The sequence below is a fragment of the Nanorana parkeri genome, unplaced genomic scaffold, assembly GCF_000935625.1.
Source record: "Nanorana parkeri isolate BGI_ZX_2015 unplaced genomic scaffold, ASM93562v1 scaffold5, whole genome shotgun sequence".
NCBI lineage: Eukaryota > Metazoa > Chordata > Amphibia > Anura > Dicroglossidae > Nanorana > Nanorana parkeri.
The window spans coordinates 4,985,855-5,001,938 of record NW_017306273.1 but is presented as its reverse complement, the minus strand read 5'-3'; the positions used below and the strand labels follow the sequence as shown (position 1 = coordinate 5,001,938).

The 16,084-nt window shown below is 40.4% G+C and overlaps 3 protein-coding genes across 3 annotated transcripts; 2 read left to right on the top strand and 1 right to left on the bottom strand.

The window, feature by feature from the left end:
* Positions 1-241: 241 nt before the first annotated feature.
* On the bottom strand, positions 242-1,195 carry LOC108804881 (olfactory receptor 5V1-like). The gene has a single exon (XM_018576796.1). The coding sequence runs from the start codon at positions 1,193-1,195 to the stop codon at positions 242-244; it is 954 nt and encodes a 317-aa protein (XP_018432298.1).
* A 6,329-nt stretch (positions 1,196-7,524) lies between these two features.
* On the top strand, positions 7,525-8,457 carry LOC108804872 (olfactory receptor 10A7-like). Its single transcript, XM_018576785.1, has one exon. It carries the CDS (start codon positions 7,525-7,527, stop codon positions 8,455-8,457), a length of 933 nt encoding a protein of 310 aa, XP_018432287.1.
* A 5,155-nt stretch (positions 8,458-13,612) lies between these two features.
* LOC108804860 (olfactory receptor 1361-like) lies at positions 13,613-14,548 on the top strand. The gene has a single exon (XM_018576773.1). The coding sequence runs from the start codon at positions 13,613-13,615 to the stop codon at positions 14,546-14,548; it is 936 nt and encodes a 311-aa protein (XP_018432275.1).
* Positions 14,549-16,084: the final 1,536 nt, after the last annotated feature.

The following is a 16,084-nucleotide window of genomic DNA, read 5'->3' as shown; positions in this document are numbered from 1 at the left end:
TAGGTGATACAAGGATAGTGATACAAGGATAGGGGTGGATGTTTCATGTGTAGGGATAGGTGTAACATGGATAGGGATAGGTGATACATGGATAGGGATAAGTGAGACATGGGGCATGGGTGCATAGTTGCATACAATGAAACTGACATTTGTTTTCCATATCAAAAGCTTCTTGCTGAGGTGTACTGTACCAGGTTTCCCTTAGCCAAAAAAAGAGCAAGCACTACAGCTTACACTAGTATTAATATGCCATATAATAAAATCTCCGGAAATATTTTCTCAAAGCCCCCTTGACTTCTTTGTTCCTCAGGCAGTAAATTATTGGGTTTACAACTGGCGTCAGAATGCTGTACAGGAGAGATGCAAAGGTTTCCAGTTCAGCAGAGTAACCTGTTGGTCCAATATAGTTAAGGTTGGCAGTACTGTAGAACACTGTAACTACCATGAGATGGGAGGAACAGGTAGAAAAGGCCTTCCATCGTCCTGCAGAAGACTTGATCTTCATGATAGTGGAGATGATCTGGGCATAGGTCATAACAATATAAAGAAATGGGGTGAAGCCAAGGAACACGCTAATAACATATAATAATATTTTGCTGGTCTTGGTGGGGTTACAGGCTGCTTGTACCAATGGTGGAACATCACAATAAAAGTGATCTACACTCTCTTCCAAGTGACAGAATTTAAGTCTGGAAGTCATGACCGTATGAAGGATAGAATTGAAGAATCCACTCAACCATGATGCAGCTGCAAGACTGACATAAAGTTTTACATTCATGACCACCGGATACCGCAAAGGGTTACATATGGCAACAAAACGGTCATACGCCATCACAGCCAGAAGAATACACTCAGCGCCACCTAGAGAGACAAATAGATACAACTGTGCAATACATTTGACAAAGGAAATCTTTTTGTTGCCTGTCGCACTATTGAATATCATGGTCGGGAGAGTAGTCGAGGAGTAACATATGTCTAATGCAGAGAGATTGCTAAGAAAAAAATACATCGGTGTGTGCAGATGTGTTTCAACCCTAATGACGATAAAAATGCAGAAATTACCAATCAGAATAGTGCAATAAATAAGGGATAACAAAAAGGAGATGATGATGGACCAATCATTGGAAAAATTCAACAATAAAATATTCTTCACTATTGTCTGGTTCTCGTACTCTTGCACTGCAGTAAAGGGCATCTAAAACAAAAGCAGAGACTCATGAAAGGACATCTTTGAATATATACTTTGGAGTAGATAATGTAGCATCATCTGATATAACAATATCATTTTCTAATGGCGGGCACACAGAAACCAGGCCAAATTGTTGGCTGAATTTTTCCCCATTTGCTAACATGTCAAAACCCTTATCGGTCAAAAGCTCATTGTCAACTCCTCGACCATTCCCATGTATTTCCAATCTCTTTGTGACCTAGGTACTGTACATTCAACAGGTGCTCTTATCCTGGTGACACACAATGGGAATATATGAGATATATGAGCTATAGGCAGAAAGTCTACAAATGATAGAAACCATTGTCACGTTTTAATAAGAAGGTCTATTAGATGTGAAGACGTTGAGGGACATTCCATATAGCTGGAGTGGAGAGGAAATGAGATGAGTGGTCCCTGCCGCGGGGCCGAGGGTTGGGTAAGTATTTCTTATAATCGCCCCCTAGAAAAAAAGGAGCAGTTAAGGCTTGCAGTGTGTCGTAAAGTAGTCACCGCTCCAAGCTCACTCCCATAATGCACTACAATCTCAATACAAGTTAGTAAACTAAACATGAGATTGTAGCCCATCTCAGGGAGTGAGCTTGGAGCGGTGACTACTTTACAACACACACAGGGACCATGGGGAACAAAAGTAGCCACCCTCCAGAAGGAAGGACAGTGTCAGCACCAATTCAGAGATGATTGGAGGATCTACAGCCGAGTGATACACAAATAAGATACATTGTTGTTATTAGTTAGGGTACTTGTAGAATGATTCCATAGACAACTGTTTATAACTAGAGTAAGCACTTCCCTGAGTTCCACTCAAGCAAAGACCAGAATCACACAGATCCTATTGGACAAAATAGATTGCAGACCATGTATAGGCACGGCGGAATAAGACGAGTGATACATATTTACCAGGAGAATGTTCTATTAACATTACAACATCATCTTTTTGGAAAAATTGATATTGTAAGGAAGGAAGCTTTGTAAACTTGAAGGAAGACCCAGATGTTTGATTTATCCAAATCTAGGATTCTTCAAAGTGACATAAATTCAGAAGTTAAATCTTAAAAATACATTCAGGTACCTTAACTATTAACAGCAATGTATCTTATTTGTGTATCACTCGGCTGTAGATCCTCCAATCATCTCTGAATTGGTGCTGACACTGTCCTTCCTTCTGGAGGGGGGCTACTTTTGTTCCCCATGTTCCCTGTGTGTGTTGTAAAATAGTCACTGCTCCAAGCTCAGTCCCGGGATGGACTACAATCCCAATACAAATTAGTAAACTAAACGTGAGATTGTAGTCCATCCCGGGACTGAGCTTGGAGCAGTGACTATTTTACAACACACACAGGGAACATGGGGAACAAAAGTAGCCCCCCTCCAGAAGGAAGGACAGTGTCAGCACCAATTCAGAGATGATTGGAGGATCTACAGCCGAGTGATACACAAATAAGATACATTTTTGGTATTACTTAGGGTACCTGAATGTATTTTTAAGATTTGACTCCTGAGTTAAGTGTCACTTTAAAAGTAGATACAATCTGGAAACCAGTGAATGAAATATAAGTGGGAGCAGAACAAACAGACCCCTCTGTGTGATTATGTCCTGTTACAGATTGACCAAATACCTGACCCGTTGTTGGTTGGGATGAAAATTCTTCTGCTTATTGCCAGGAAATCAATAAAAATGATAAGTAACTTACCTTAATATTTGATTAGATAATTGTGTATGAACAGCCCCCCCAAAAAGGTTCTAGAGACATTCAACTAATTTATAATAAAGAAGTGCAGAGGACAGCTCAGATTAAGGGGCCAGTAGACTACAATAACTAAAGATTATTTTATTTTTATTGTGCTATACAATTCTACATCTAGGGAGCTGATATAACACACACACATAGCCTGCACCTACTTAATGAGAACCACTGAATGCTCAGAGAATTTATCCTGAAAGCAGCAGACACTAGGGACTCCTCCTCCCACCACTAATGACATAACTGATCCAAGAATAGAACACAAACACAAAAAAAACCCCATAATGAATTAACACATAATAAACGAGTAGTACGGTGAATCAGCAAACTGCCTATTTTATACAGGAAAAACTACAATTGTGAAAGTCAGCTCAGTTTTACTGATTTAATTCTGATGCAGCCAAATTCAGCAGGTTTCTCACAGGTTTTCTGGGTAGGTACGCACACTCTTCTACCACAGTTCTGATCTTTTCCAGAGCCCTGTAACGCTACAATGTGTGTGGTTGAGGCTGCAATGGGCTCAGAGTGTGATGACTGAACAAGTGAACCGGGACTGGGAAATCTTGCGGAAGAGCTATAGGATGGATGGGTTTCTATCCGCATAACAAAGTGCAGCACGTTTAATGATTAGTCTGCAGTACCCTCTTGCAGTCTTCCAGAGATACCCAGGCCTGTTGGGTCTAGCAGGGTTATTCACAGAAGGGTGAAGAGTTTGGAGAAGGCCGGAGAAGGGAACAATCTAGGACAACATCGCTGGTTTGTAAAAATTCTCCATTTCAGCTCACTTTCCAGTTCAGCTATGATGTCCTAGATTGTTCCCTTATCCTTCCTTCTCCAAACTCTTCACCCTTTTGTGAATAACCCTGTTGAGTCTAGATGTTTGAACATCTGCTGGACAAAATTCAGCACTGCAGCATTGTCAAGTTGTACAGCTGACCTCATTTAGTAGGGGCTATATTGGGAGCTGACCATTAAAGATGGCAATACACTGTTATATTTTTTTCATTACGCCAAAACAAACAAAAAAACATGTTCCTCCTTCCATGCTAAACAATGTGGATGGAAGAATCTCCCACTTTGGTTTCTGTATTTTGACAGTGGTGGTCGTGCTGTTGTCAAGCTGGCCATACACCTATAGAATTTCGATCGGGAATTTTCGTTGCTGCCAAGAACCCTCTTTCGATTCCAGTTCAAATAGCCCATTATGCTCAGACCAATGTCAATTTCGATTATCATTCGTTAGCAATACTAAGTCACCAAATTTCGACATTCAACAGAACGGATTTTTGTTTGCGCATGTGCAGTGTTCTTGCTACAATTATTTGTATCAAAATGCCACTAATCCATCAATTCTCGTTCGATTCAAATTTTTTTTTCCAGCCTGACCAATGGAGGAATTTTGGCCAGAAGTACAGTAATTAGAATCATTGGTGTCCCATCAACTGATCGATTATAGTTCAGAAGACCATTCGTGGACGATTTCCGAATGATAATCGATAGTTGTACGGGCACCTTTAGAATATGCCAAATGAAACGGTGCCAACAAGGGCACCCAATTAAAGGAGAACTATGGGGTTAGGGCTTTTCCCCATAGTTCTCCTTAGGGTAACGGGAGGACACAAACTAGCGTCCTCCCGTCACCCTAAGCTCAGTATAGCTGTAGTTCGTGGTATACTGAGACGCCGCAGCTGAAGCGGATCCCGACAATTATGTCTGGATCCACCCAGCTGCGTGAGTGACAGATAGGCAGAGCCAGCTGTACCCGCCCCTCCCCATCCGTTCTGCCAGTCAGCGCTGGAGGATCGGAGCGGCTAGGGGGGAATCCAGCCCCTCCCCTCTCGACAGGATCGAGAAGTGAGCGAACACCGGTATGTGTTCGCTCACTTCCCGATCTACTGAGCCAACCTGTGACAGTCTCATTGTCACAGGTTGGCTAGAACTATGAGGTGAGTGAATTTGTACAATGTATGACCAGCTTTAGTCAGTCCCTAATCATATAGTCAGCACCAAACTTCTATTGTATGTCATTCATGCCTTCCTGACCTTCTGCTTATTCTTTGACTATGCTTGTCTGCCCTTAGCCCTGACTAGACATGTGTGATTCGTTTCGTTCCGAATCAAAATTCATACAAATTTTCCGAAATTTGGACATTTATACACATGGGTATTTCAGAATTTCGCATCCCGTCTGAATTTAGTTCAAAAACCAAAAAGGCCAAATCCGAAACTCAAAATAACGAAATAACCGAACCAAATTTTTCCGTAGCTTACATGTCTAGCCCTTACCTCTAGCTTATCCTGACCTCATGTCTGCTTCTCAATTTGGTACCTTGTTTTGGTCATGCCTTAAATGTCAGCTGTCGCCCTAAGCAATACCGAGGGTTGAACCCTAATATCTGACTGCACTGCAACATCTGCACTCCTGGCAGCTTTAGAGAACATCAGACAGAGAAGGAGATCACCCTCCAGTGACCTTCTACTGCCAGCATTTGAGTTTTTTGGAAACAGGCAAGAATGATCAACAAAGCAAAGTTCTTTGAGCAGTTTACAGAATTTTAATGGTCATCTTGCCAAGCTGAGCTTTCACAAGCGTCCCAAACTGTTCTGCACAATTTCGCATCATCTACTGATCTTTAATAAAAAATTTTAGAGCCCAAGTTGGATCTATTGGGATGTTCATTTTGGAGATTCCAGATGTTAAAAGTGTTCACTTGAATCACAACTGTCTGATCTTTTTGGAAGCTTTACTCAATGTTTAAGACACACTATGTACTCTACATAGTGTATACGTATATACACTACAGGGGTGGTATGTATTAGACATGTCAATTTTGTTTAGTTCCGAATAACATTCAATCAAATTTTGGTAAATTTGGACTTGAGGCCTCTAGTCTCACATATTATTTTAAATCACTTGACCACAATGGAGAAGGCGGTGGGTGGTCACTTCTTGTTGATGTATGTCTGAACCGGCTTGACAATGCTGCTGTGAAATGGATGCTCAGTGCCTTAGGTTGGTTAGTTTAAATTGCCTCACTTCGAGAGTGCCAGGGCCATACCACAGAAAACAATATACAGATACTAATACTAAAGCTGAATCTCCTTGACCCGAATGGCAATCGGGATCCAAATTTCCGAATTGCATTGGGAGCTCCCGAAGGCCCTCCAGGTCTGGGAGCCATATACATATATTAGTAAAGCCATTCGGCTCCCAGACCCGAATGGCATTGGGGAGATCCCGAATGCAATTTGGATCCCGAATGCCATACACATATTACTAAAGCTGGGCAGCACAGTGGTGTAGTGGTTAGCACTTCTGCCTTGCAGCACTGGGGGTGCCTGGTTCAAATCCCAGCCAGGTAACTGTCTGCAAGGAGTTTGCATTTTCTCCCTGTGCTTGGGTGGGTTTCCTCCAGTTTCCTTCCACACTCCAAAGACATGCTGGTAGGTTAATTGGCTTCTCTCTAAGTTGGCCCTCCTATGTATGTTAGATAGGGACCTTAGATTGTAGGCTCCTTGAGAGTAGGGAGTGATGTGAATGTGCAGCTATTCTAAATTGTTGGTGCCATATAAATACCTCAAATAAATAAAGCTGAGGCTCCCAGACCTGAATGGCATTCGGGAGCTCCCTAATGCAATTCAGATATTTGGATCCCGAATGCCTCAGCTTTAGTATTATATGTGTGTACTGTATTTCCTGGTCATATCCATGGCAGCGCTGACAAATGGGTTATCGTCCCCTACCCCTAGCTGACAGGAACAATAAAGGGTTAACATGCAGTATCCTTAGCCTATATAAGCCCCTCCTCTTCCCAAGTTTCACAGTCTATTTGTTTCTGTCCCCCTAGGACAGGGTGCTATCTGTTTTTCGGATTTCTTTTGTTAGGGAACTGATCCTTTGTAGCCCCAGGGGAGTTCAGCCTCTTTCCCCTGGGAAGGACGAAATTCGGACGGGATCCAAAATTCGGAAACGGAATTTTGGATTCGGACACATTCGGATGCATTGGGATTCGGAAATTCGCATGTGTACGAATGTCGGAAAATTGGTTAGAATTTCGATTCGTAACTAAACGAATCCCACGTGTCTAATTTGTAGTTACACTGACAGCTTTTCAATACAATTCCGGTTTAGTGTAACATTTCAACACAATTTAAAAATGTATTTTAAATGATGTTAAAAATAAAACACAGACTCGTGTTATCAGACTCGTGTTAGGTCTATGAGGAACTGGATTTAAATGAACGTGAGTCCATTTACATCTAACTACCCCTGACCTGTCATGATCAGATCTCTGTTCCACTTTGTTTTCTGGACGTGGATGGAGTCAGGGGTAATCAGATGTAAACAGACGCAGATGCATTTACATTCAACTGCCCATAGAGTAACAACAGGCTTCCAAAGAAATCCACCTGAAAAACTATCAGGGGACCTGATCCAATCCACCATCTGAAAGTGATCCAATCCACCATCTGGTTTCTTGACAGCAGAGGTATCTCTTGATATTATTCAATTACTTTGTACTTTTTTATTTATAGAATATGGTTAAGTAGATGGCAGCTACCAATGAGACTTTTTGGCATGACTTTATCTTATTGGGATTTCCAGAAGAACAAATATTATTCTCAATTCTAATTGCTCTAATCTACACAATGACTGTTCTAGGAAACCTCACGGTCTTTAGCATCACTCAAGTGGACAGCCGCCTCCAATCACCGATGTATTTTTTCCTGGCTTGTCTATCTTTACTAGATGTCTGTTACTCTTCCGTTACTCTTCCAGCCATGTTGGCCAATGCCATAACAGGCAACAGAACGATTTCCTTCATTAGATGTCTTACACAACTCTATTTCTTTGTCTGCTTTGGAGGAACGGAATGCCTTCTTCTGGCTGTCATGGCTTATGACCGATACGTAGCAATATGTAACCCGCTCCACCACACCACCACAATGAACAGGAAGGTCTGTTTATACTTTGTGGCAGGGTACTGGTTCTGTGGGTTTACGAATGCGACCTTTCACACCTTGATGACTTTAAAACGTACTTTTTGTGTTCCCCCACATATCAGCCACTACTTCTGTGATGTTCTTCCTTTGTTACAAGCGGCTTGTAGTGATATACATGAAAGTCAGTTGGTTTTACACCTTGTTGCCCTATTCATTGGGATGGCTCCATTCATTCTTATAACAAATTCATACATCCGTATTATTTCCGCCATACTGAAAATCCGCTCCACCACAGGAAGGCAGAAGGTCTTCTCCACCTGTTCATCCCACCTCATTGTTGTAACAGTGTTCTACATAACTGGCAACTTTACCTACAATAGCCCACATTCTGGAGATTCCTTTGTCTTTGTTCGAGTGTCGTCTCTTCTATACGGTATTGTTCCCCCATTGCTGAATCCCGTTATTTACTGTCTGAGAAATAATGAGGTGAAGAGAGCCTTGAAGGACGTTCTTACTAAATTTTATACTTCATTCGGATGATAATAACACCTAACTTGGAAACTGTTTGGCATATGAACACAAATTAGTTTATTTCATGGAAATTTTAATGATTGGCAAAGGTTTCAACATATTCTTTCTGTAGATTTCTTTAAAGTGTGCTCTGGTTGGAGAATAAGTTGGAGTCTCAGAATATCCAATGCAACAGAAAGAAAATTCAGGGGATATGGCAGTAAATCAGCATTTACTTTTGTATTTGTACCCTAAATTTACAAATTGAATAAAAACTGTAACCTACACTCTGTAGTGTAGACAACAATAGATCCTAAAATAAGGAATCAATGTGTATCGAAAAATATTCAAATATCACCATGCAGTTAGGTCCTTCAATATAAATCAATAAAAAGATAACAAAAACTCCTGTTATAACCTTTTTTTGCATAAATAAATTGTTTTCCCAATGAACTTCTTTGCCTACAAAGGTGATTATTTTAAAGGGTCCCAGTCAGAAGTTTTGTTTTCACCAAAAAGCCAGGTGCATGAATGAATTCTTGCCATTGCCTCAAAATGTATAACCAGAAAATGTATGTTTAAATGCAAGCAGTGCAAGTACCTGAATTTTATCTGGAATCAACCTCTTGCAGTCCCAGTACAATAAAGTTGGAGTGCGAAAGGGAGAAGCAGTACAAAGAGCCAATCAGTTCATGTGCAGACAAGGAGAATGCTGATAGAGAGAGCACAGCAACGTTACTGTGCTGCTCTTCCTTTCACTGTCCAGTCACTGCCTAGGGTGGATTCAGGAAACCCCTGGCTCAGAGGGTTGTTCTTTGGTTGCTAGGACGCAGGCAGCTATTGCCACCTAGTGTCCTTTGTTGCTAGGATGCAGTTGGCTCCAATAGAGTCCATTTGCACTGCACACTGTATACAGGTGAAACTCGAAAAATTAGAATATCGTGCAAAAGTTCATTTATTTCACTAATGCAACTTAAAGGTGAAACTAATATATGAGATAGACTCATTACATGCAAAGCAAGATAGTTCAAGCCGTGATTTGTCATAATTGTGATGATTATGGCTTACAGCTCATGAAAACTCAGATCCACAATCTCAGAAATTTTTTGGCAGTGTGGGCAGGTGCCAAGTCCTGCTGGAAAATGAAATCAGCATCCCCATAGAGCTCGTCTGCAGAAGAAAGCATGAAGTGCTCCAAAATCTCCTGGTAGACGGCTAAGTTGCATTAGTGAAATAAATTAACTTTTGCACGATATTCTAATTTTTCGAGTTTCACCTGTACATGTAAACATTAGCACAAACGCATACATGTGTACAATGTAAAATACTGTCCATTTGCAGGACCGCGTATGCAGATTTGTAATTTCTTTTAATGAATGCAGTGCAAGTTTACTAATCTTTACTCAACTGTGTACACGGGCCAATAGAAAAGAACAAACTTGCATTCAGATCTGTAAAAAAAACCCTATGTACTGATAGAAATGCAGTGCTTTTTTATGCCCATGTGCAAGAACCTCTTGTTATTTTTGGCTGAGCTCTGCTATAACCTTACATCTTTGCCCAACCCCTTAACCTGTATTTAGCTGTCAGCCTCGACAGTGGACTTCAGCTTCATTGCCCAATTCTTAAAGCCTAAAACGTTTATTCAGCTTTGGATAGAGTTTGGAATTGTTGGGGCCTCTGTTGGGATATTGATTTTCTGACACCTGTGTCCCTTTTGTGAAAATTTCCCCTTCACTTCAGGAGTTCAGATACAGGCAGGTTATACTGCCACCTGCAGGAGCATTGGACACTGGCAAACATAAAAATTGTAAGCTAGTCCCCAGTATAATCCCTTCTCTACCCAGCATACCTCAGTGTTATGGTTAATCAGTACTAAGGGCACAAACAAAAACACAGAAGAGCGGAACCTATGCTCCTTTAGGGACTCCAAGAAGTTGATTATACGGACCAACGCCTGAATCTAAATGGATGAGGTAGGGCTTTCAACTAGGTAGGGAAACCTGCCAACACAACCAAGGGGAGAGCACAAAGGATCAACCTGCTGCTCCAGACCAGGAAAAGGTCATCGCCAAAGGGGACTGGGGATAACCCCTCGAAGGAACAGATCCCTAGGGAACCCAGAGCAAAAAACAGGTCCAGGCAAGAAAGACCAGGAAATCTACATGGGAAGGCCAAATACCTAATCCCTAGATCAAAGGGATAAAACTAAAGAAGGTTGCTTATCCAGACAATCAACCTCACTAAATGAGGTACCCTAGAGAATGTATGGTATGAGTAGAACCCAATAGCATGAGGGCATAAAGAGACCCCTGAGCCGCTATGGGTTTTTTCCCACAAAGTCAACAGGACAAAAGGAAAAAGAGTGCATGCAGGGCACTGCCATAAGGATAGGCAGAAAGGAAAATTAGCCTTCAGCCCCAGACTAGTGAGCTGGAAAGCACCAAAGGACACTGAGTATAACAATGAAAACACACTCTTTTACACCCTTAGGTGACAATAGGCCTGCAAAAGGATGTTGTAGAGCCTGTCTAACTCTGACCACAGCCAAGGTGCTAGGGAGCTCCTGATCGCCCGGGTCAAGTAAAGCATCAACACCCATGGAGTGAGGGGCAGGGATCTTAGCCAAAGCACTATGATCATATGCCTGACAAAGAGCAAGTCAAGGGAAGGTATGAGAAAGAACTTCCCCAGAAGGCTGCTGATCAGCAAAGGGGGAAGGGCCAATGACCTGGTGAAGAGGTCCCACAGAATCCTCTAGGCACACCTTGTCCCCAGCAGAGAGTATCTGCAGTAGGAGACTAGGAAGATCTGCCTCAATATGGATAAATATAATATCAGAGAAATATGGTGCAGCGCTTTATCAAATAAACAACTAAATACTCTAAATATAAAACAAACCGTGTCATGAAATACAAAAAAATAAAATAAAATTATTTTTTTCCTCCTTCTCAGTGCTTCATACAAGTGTTTACATTCAATCCATCACTCATTCAGTGCAGTGCTTCTGCCCACCATTAGTGATCCCTAATGGTGGGCAGAAGCACAGCAGGCACTACTGGTGGGGGAGAGCTCCTTTCCAGGGCAATGTGCATCATTAAGGCCACTCAAGGGGGCTAAAGAACGCTGGCAAAGAGTGGGAAAGGGGTGGACTATTCTAAGGGGGTTCCCCCAATGTCCTAGATTCCCACAAGGGAGGAGATGGTATGAATTCCTTGTTGCATGACAAGGGTGCCAAAGCTACACAAGGTGTGGGCATTTCTAATGGCTTAAGCTGGTGACAAGTGGCTGCCAATTTTGAAACCCAGTAAGGCCCAAACTGGCTGGATCCTACAGCAAGTATGTGCTGATTACATGGATCTATAAAGATGACTCTTTGAACAGGAGGTCATCTGAGCACTCCACAATGGTGGAGCTAGGAGAGGGCATTAGACTAGATACAAAAGTAAATACGGTTAAACATATTACAATTACAATTTAACAAATTAAAAAATACAGTTCAAATTATGTTTAAAACAAAACTAAAACAATAACAAATCCTTACTAGGACTCAGATGCTTGTTTGTGAAATTGAGTTGTCTCCATGGATTGAAAACACATCTGATTGGCCAGAAAAGTCACATGTCCGATTCAGTTTTGTTTTCGAACGAAATTCGGAAACGAAAATTTAGATCCGCACACATTCGGATGCAGTGGGATTCGGAAATTTGGATGTGTCCGAACCCTCGAATTTCTGAAAATTTCTGAAAACTCGTCCGAATTTTGATTGAGAATGAAAAAAATCGCACATGTCTAATATGTAGTTACACTGGCAGCTTTCCAATACAATTCCGGTTTAGTGTAACATTTCAACAGAATTTAAAAATTAATTTCAAATTATGTTAAAAATAAAACACAAAAAATAACAAATCCATATGAGGTCTCCATTGCTTAGTTGTGAAATTGAGTTGTCTCCATGGATTGGCTCTTTGGATAGTCCCAAAGCCGTTTGTGTGTATAAATACTGTATAATTCACGTTGTTTGGATTCATATATGACTTGGTGGTAAATGGGATTTCTATTGTTATATCATCCATCCAACCATTTGATTTGTACAACCATTCTTGTTATTTGCATATTTGATCCGCTGTAATATTTTATGGAGAACATTCTCGGATAGATTGTCAGTCTGGTAGACAGAATTCTTGGTTTAAAAACTCTTCAATCAGTCACCACTGAAAATAATATTTTATGGAGGACATTCTCGGATAGATTGTCAGTCTGATAGACAAATTCTTGGTTTGAAAACCCTTCAATCAGTCACCACTGAAAATTAAAATAAATTCCTTTCAATAATTTTTATGGTATAGTTTTCGAGACTAGTTTTCAGTGACTTGACCAGCTGGCCTTTAAATAAAAAAAAATTGTGGCCTTGGCTACTTATATTATTATCACCAAACTGGAAAATTCCTCAAATGATGCCCAGAAATGCTACCCCTTGATAATATGTGTGTGCATGGACAACCAATTATTACAAGCAAATTTATAAATGATTTGAATCTGAAGCTATCAGAAATTTAAAGCCTGAAATTCTTGTTTTTCAAGACCATGTGGCCACCGAAAAAATATGTGATATTTAGGAAAGTTTCTAAATCCACAATTTTCTTGCAAGCACATAGGTGAGAAGTGAAGTTTTTCTGCATGTGCCACAAACATTTATTATGAGTCAGTAGGAATAGTCTTTCATAACTCTAATGCACTCATTTGTTGGACAATATTTGAAAATGTTATTGTTTAACTAAAGATTTATTTCGAAATTACTTCACCAGTGTTATGGCTTTCAAAAGATGTAGATCTAAAGATCCAATGGCGTCAGGAAGTCTACATTTTATAACGGCTTTATCTTTACTATTTTACTTCGTCTTACCATGCTCACCATACACATTATAATCTGACATCTAGCAGCTCAAATACAAGTCAGAAATAGGTCAACTGCGAGTCATATGTCAATGATTTCTGAATGATCTTAAAAACTTATCAAACTGACACCATCGACACAAGTCTAAAGCCAGCTGATACAGGTCCTAGAGGGGATTGCACAGTCAGTGTGTAAGATGTGTGGTGGGTTTTCCGGTTTCAGTAGATGTATTTGTTGGTAATATTTACATATTTCCCGCTTTCTTTCTTATAGAATATGGTTAAGTAGATGGCAGATACCAATGAAACATTTTGGCATGACTTTATCTTATTGGGATTTCCAAGGGAACAGATATTATACTCACTCTTAATTGCTCTAATCTACACAATGACTGTTCTAGGAAACCTCACGGTCTTTAGCATCATTCAAGCGGACAGCCGCCTCCAGTCACCGATGTATTTTTTCCTGGCTTGTCTATCTTTTTTAGATGTCTGTTACTCTTCCGTTACTCTTCCAGCCATGCTGGCCAATGCCATAACAGGCAACAGGAAGATATCCTTCCAGAGATGTCTTACACAACTCTATTTCTTTGTCTGCTTTGGTGGAACGGAATGCCTTCTTCTGGCTGTCATGGCTTATGACCGATATGTGGCGATATGTAACCCGCTCCACTATACCACCACAATGAAGCCGGAGATCTGTTTATACCTTGTGGCAGGGTGCTGGCTTTGTGGATTGGTAAATGCGACCTTTCACACCTTGATGACTTGGAAGCGTACTTTTTGTGGCACTCGACATATCAGCCACTACTTCTGTGATGTTCTTCCATTGCTACAAGCGGCTTGCAGTGATATACATGACAGTCAGGTGGTCTTACATGTTGTTACCTTTTTTCTTGGGATGGTTCCATTCATGCTCATAGCAAATTCATACATCCGTATTATTTGCACCATATTGAAAATCCACTCCACCGCAGGAAGGCAAAAGGTCTTCTCCACCTGTTCATCCCACCTCATTGTTGTAACAGTTTTTTACGTAACTGGCATCTTCAACTACAATGGTCCACATTCTGGAGATTTCCTTATCATTGTTCGAGTGTCGTCTCTTCTTTTTGGTGTTGTCCCCCCATTGTTGAACCCGATCATTTACTGTCTGAGAAATAATGAGGTGAAGAGAGCCTTGAAGGATGTGATTATTAAATTATATATTTTACTGAAAGGATAATGCCACCAAGTACTGGAAACTGTTTTTTGAACAAAAATGAATTGCCTTATAAATTTTGATTAACAATCACTTCACTGGCAAAGGGTTTTATACAATTATTCTATCTCTTTCTTTATACCATGCTCTGGTTCAGGAAAAATAGTTACATACATAGTTACACAGTTATGAGAGTGTGGTCCTAGGAGTTCTTGTACCCCTATATGTTATGGTCTCTGAGGAAGGTATCTAATTGGTTTTTGAATGATTCAATACTCTCTGCTTATACCACAGCTTGTGGCAGAGAGTTCCAAAATCTAACCACTCTGACTGAGAAGAAGCCTCTACGCCCTTTGTGGTTAAATCTTTTCTCCTCCAATTTTAGGTGGTGGCCTCTATTCCTTGTTAGGAAGTTACTGTTACTGTAATTTTTACACCCTAAATAGGTGATTCTAGAAGCTCCATTGTTGAAGGACAAATCAAGGACCAGAATTTCGACTATAAATGAGCAGATCAGCCCACAGAGCATAGAATACTATGCACAGATTGGTTCATTGGTAATTCATGAACGAGTAACAAATTATAAAGTGCTCACCAATTATTAAACCCTCATTTGTTTTTGCATATATCTAGTGCTAGCAAGCAGGAGATATATGCAAAACAATAAAATACAATTAAAAACTTTTTGAAAGAGTTAATACTTACCTGTGTCTTCGCCGCGCGCTCCTGTCCGAACATCAGAACGTTTCTCGGGTGGCCACAAAGGATCTAGGGGCGGGCGCATGCGCAGTTCAGATGTTCGGCCGGGAGCCGAGGAGAGACACAAGGTAAGTCTATGGAGCAGCGTGCACCCGCATAGACACAGTGGGACATGAGAGAAGAGGAGGACAGAGGAGTCAGCGCTGGATCGGAGAGCCGCACTTGGGGGTTTTATGTCATTTTCAGGCCTAAAATGTGGAATATAACATGGGTACAAAAAATGAAAAAAAGGCCTCAGTCATGAAGGGGTTAAATATTGGGTAAAAATGTCATTCTAGAGAGATGTCATATTGTGAGACACATTTATGAAGCTGTTCTACTTTCTTAAAGGTTGCTTTTTTCTTGATTGTTTGCTCGGCAAAGTTAATAAATAAAATATTCCTCAGAAAATGGTAAAATCGTTTTCTTTCTTATTTTCCATTAAATATCATTTGTTTCTGTAGTTTTCTTTCTTTGTTTTTTTTATATTCTCAATAGCAAAGCCTGGATCTTAGAGGTGGAAAAACAACTGCAATAGGTTATAAACACCCAACAGAAACTGTACAATGAATTTTGGACTTTGCATGTACATATTTCACTATTATATAGTACATTCTGGTCAGCCAACAACAAATAATTACAAAAAAATAAATATTTGCACTGAAGCTGGTGATTACTTTATGAAATTAGCGGAATACATTTTTTATATAGATCTCTAATAAATCAAATTATATATCGTACATCGATCTTTCTAATTTCCCTAATATAATTTTCCTATAGCTTTCTATATTTAAAATATTTATATTTGATTCTATTATATTA

Coding starts and splice junctions, on each gene's coding strand:
- LOC108804881 (XM_018576796.1), bottom strand. CDS start 1,195: ATGCCCTTTACTGCAGTGCAAGAGTACGAGAACCAGACAATAGTGAAG.
- LOC108804872 (XM_018576785.1), top strand. CDS start 7,525: ATGGCAGCTACCAATGAGACTTTTTGGCATGACTTTATCTTATTGGGA.
- LOC108804860 (XM_018576773.1), top strand. CDS start 13,613: ATGGCAGATACCAATGAAACATTTTGGCATGACTTTATCTTATTGGGA.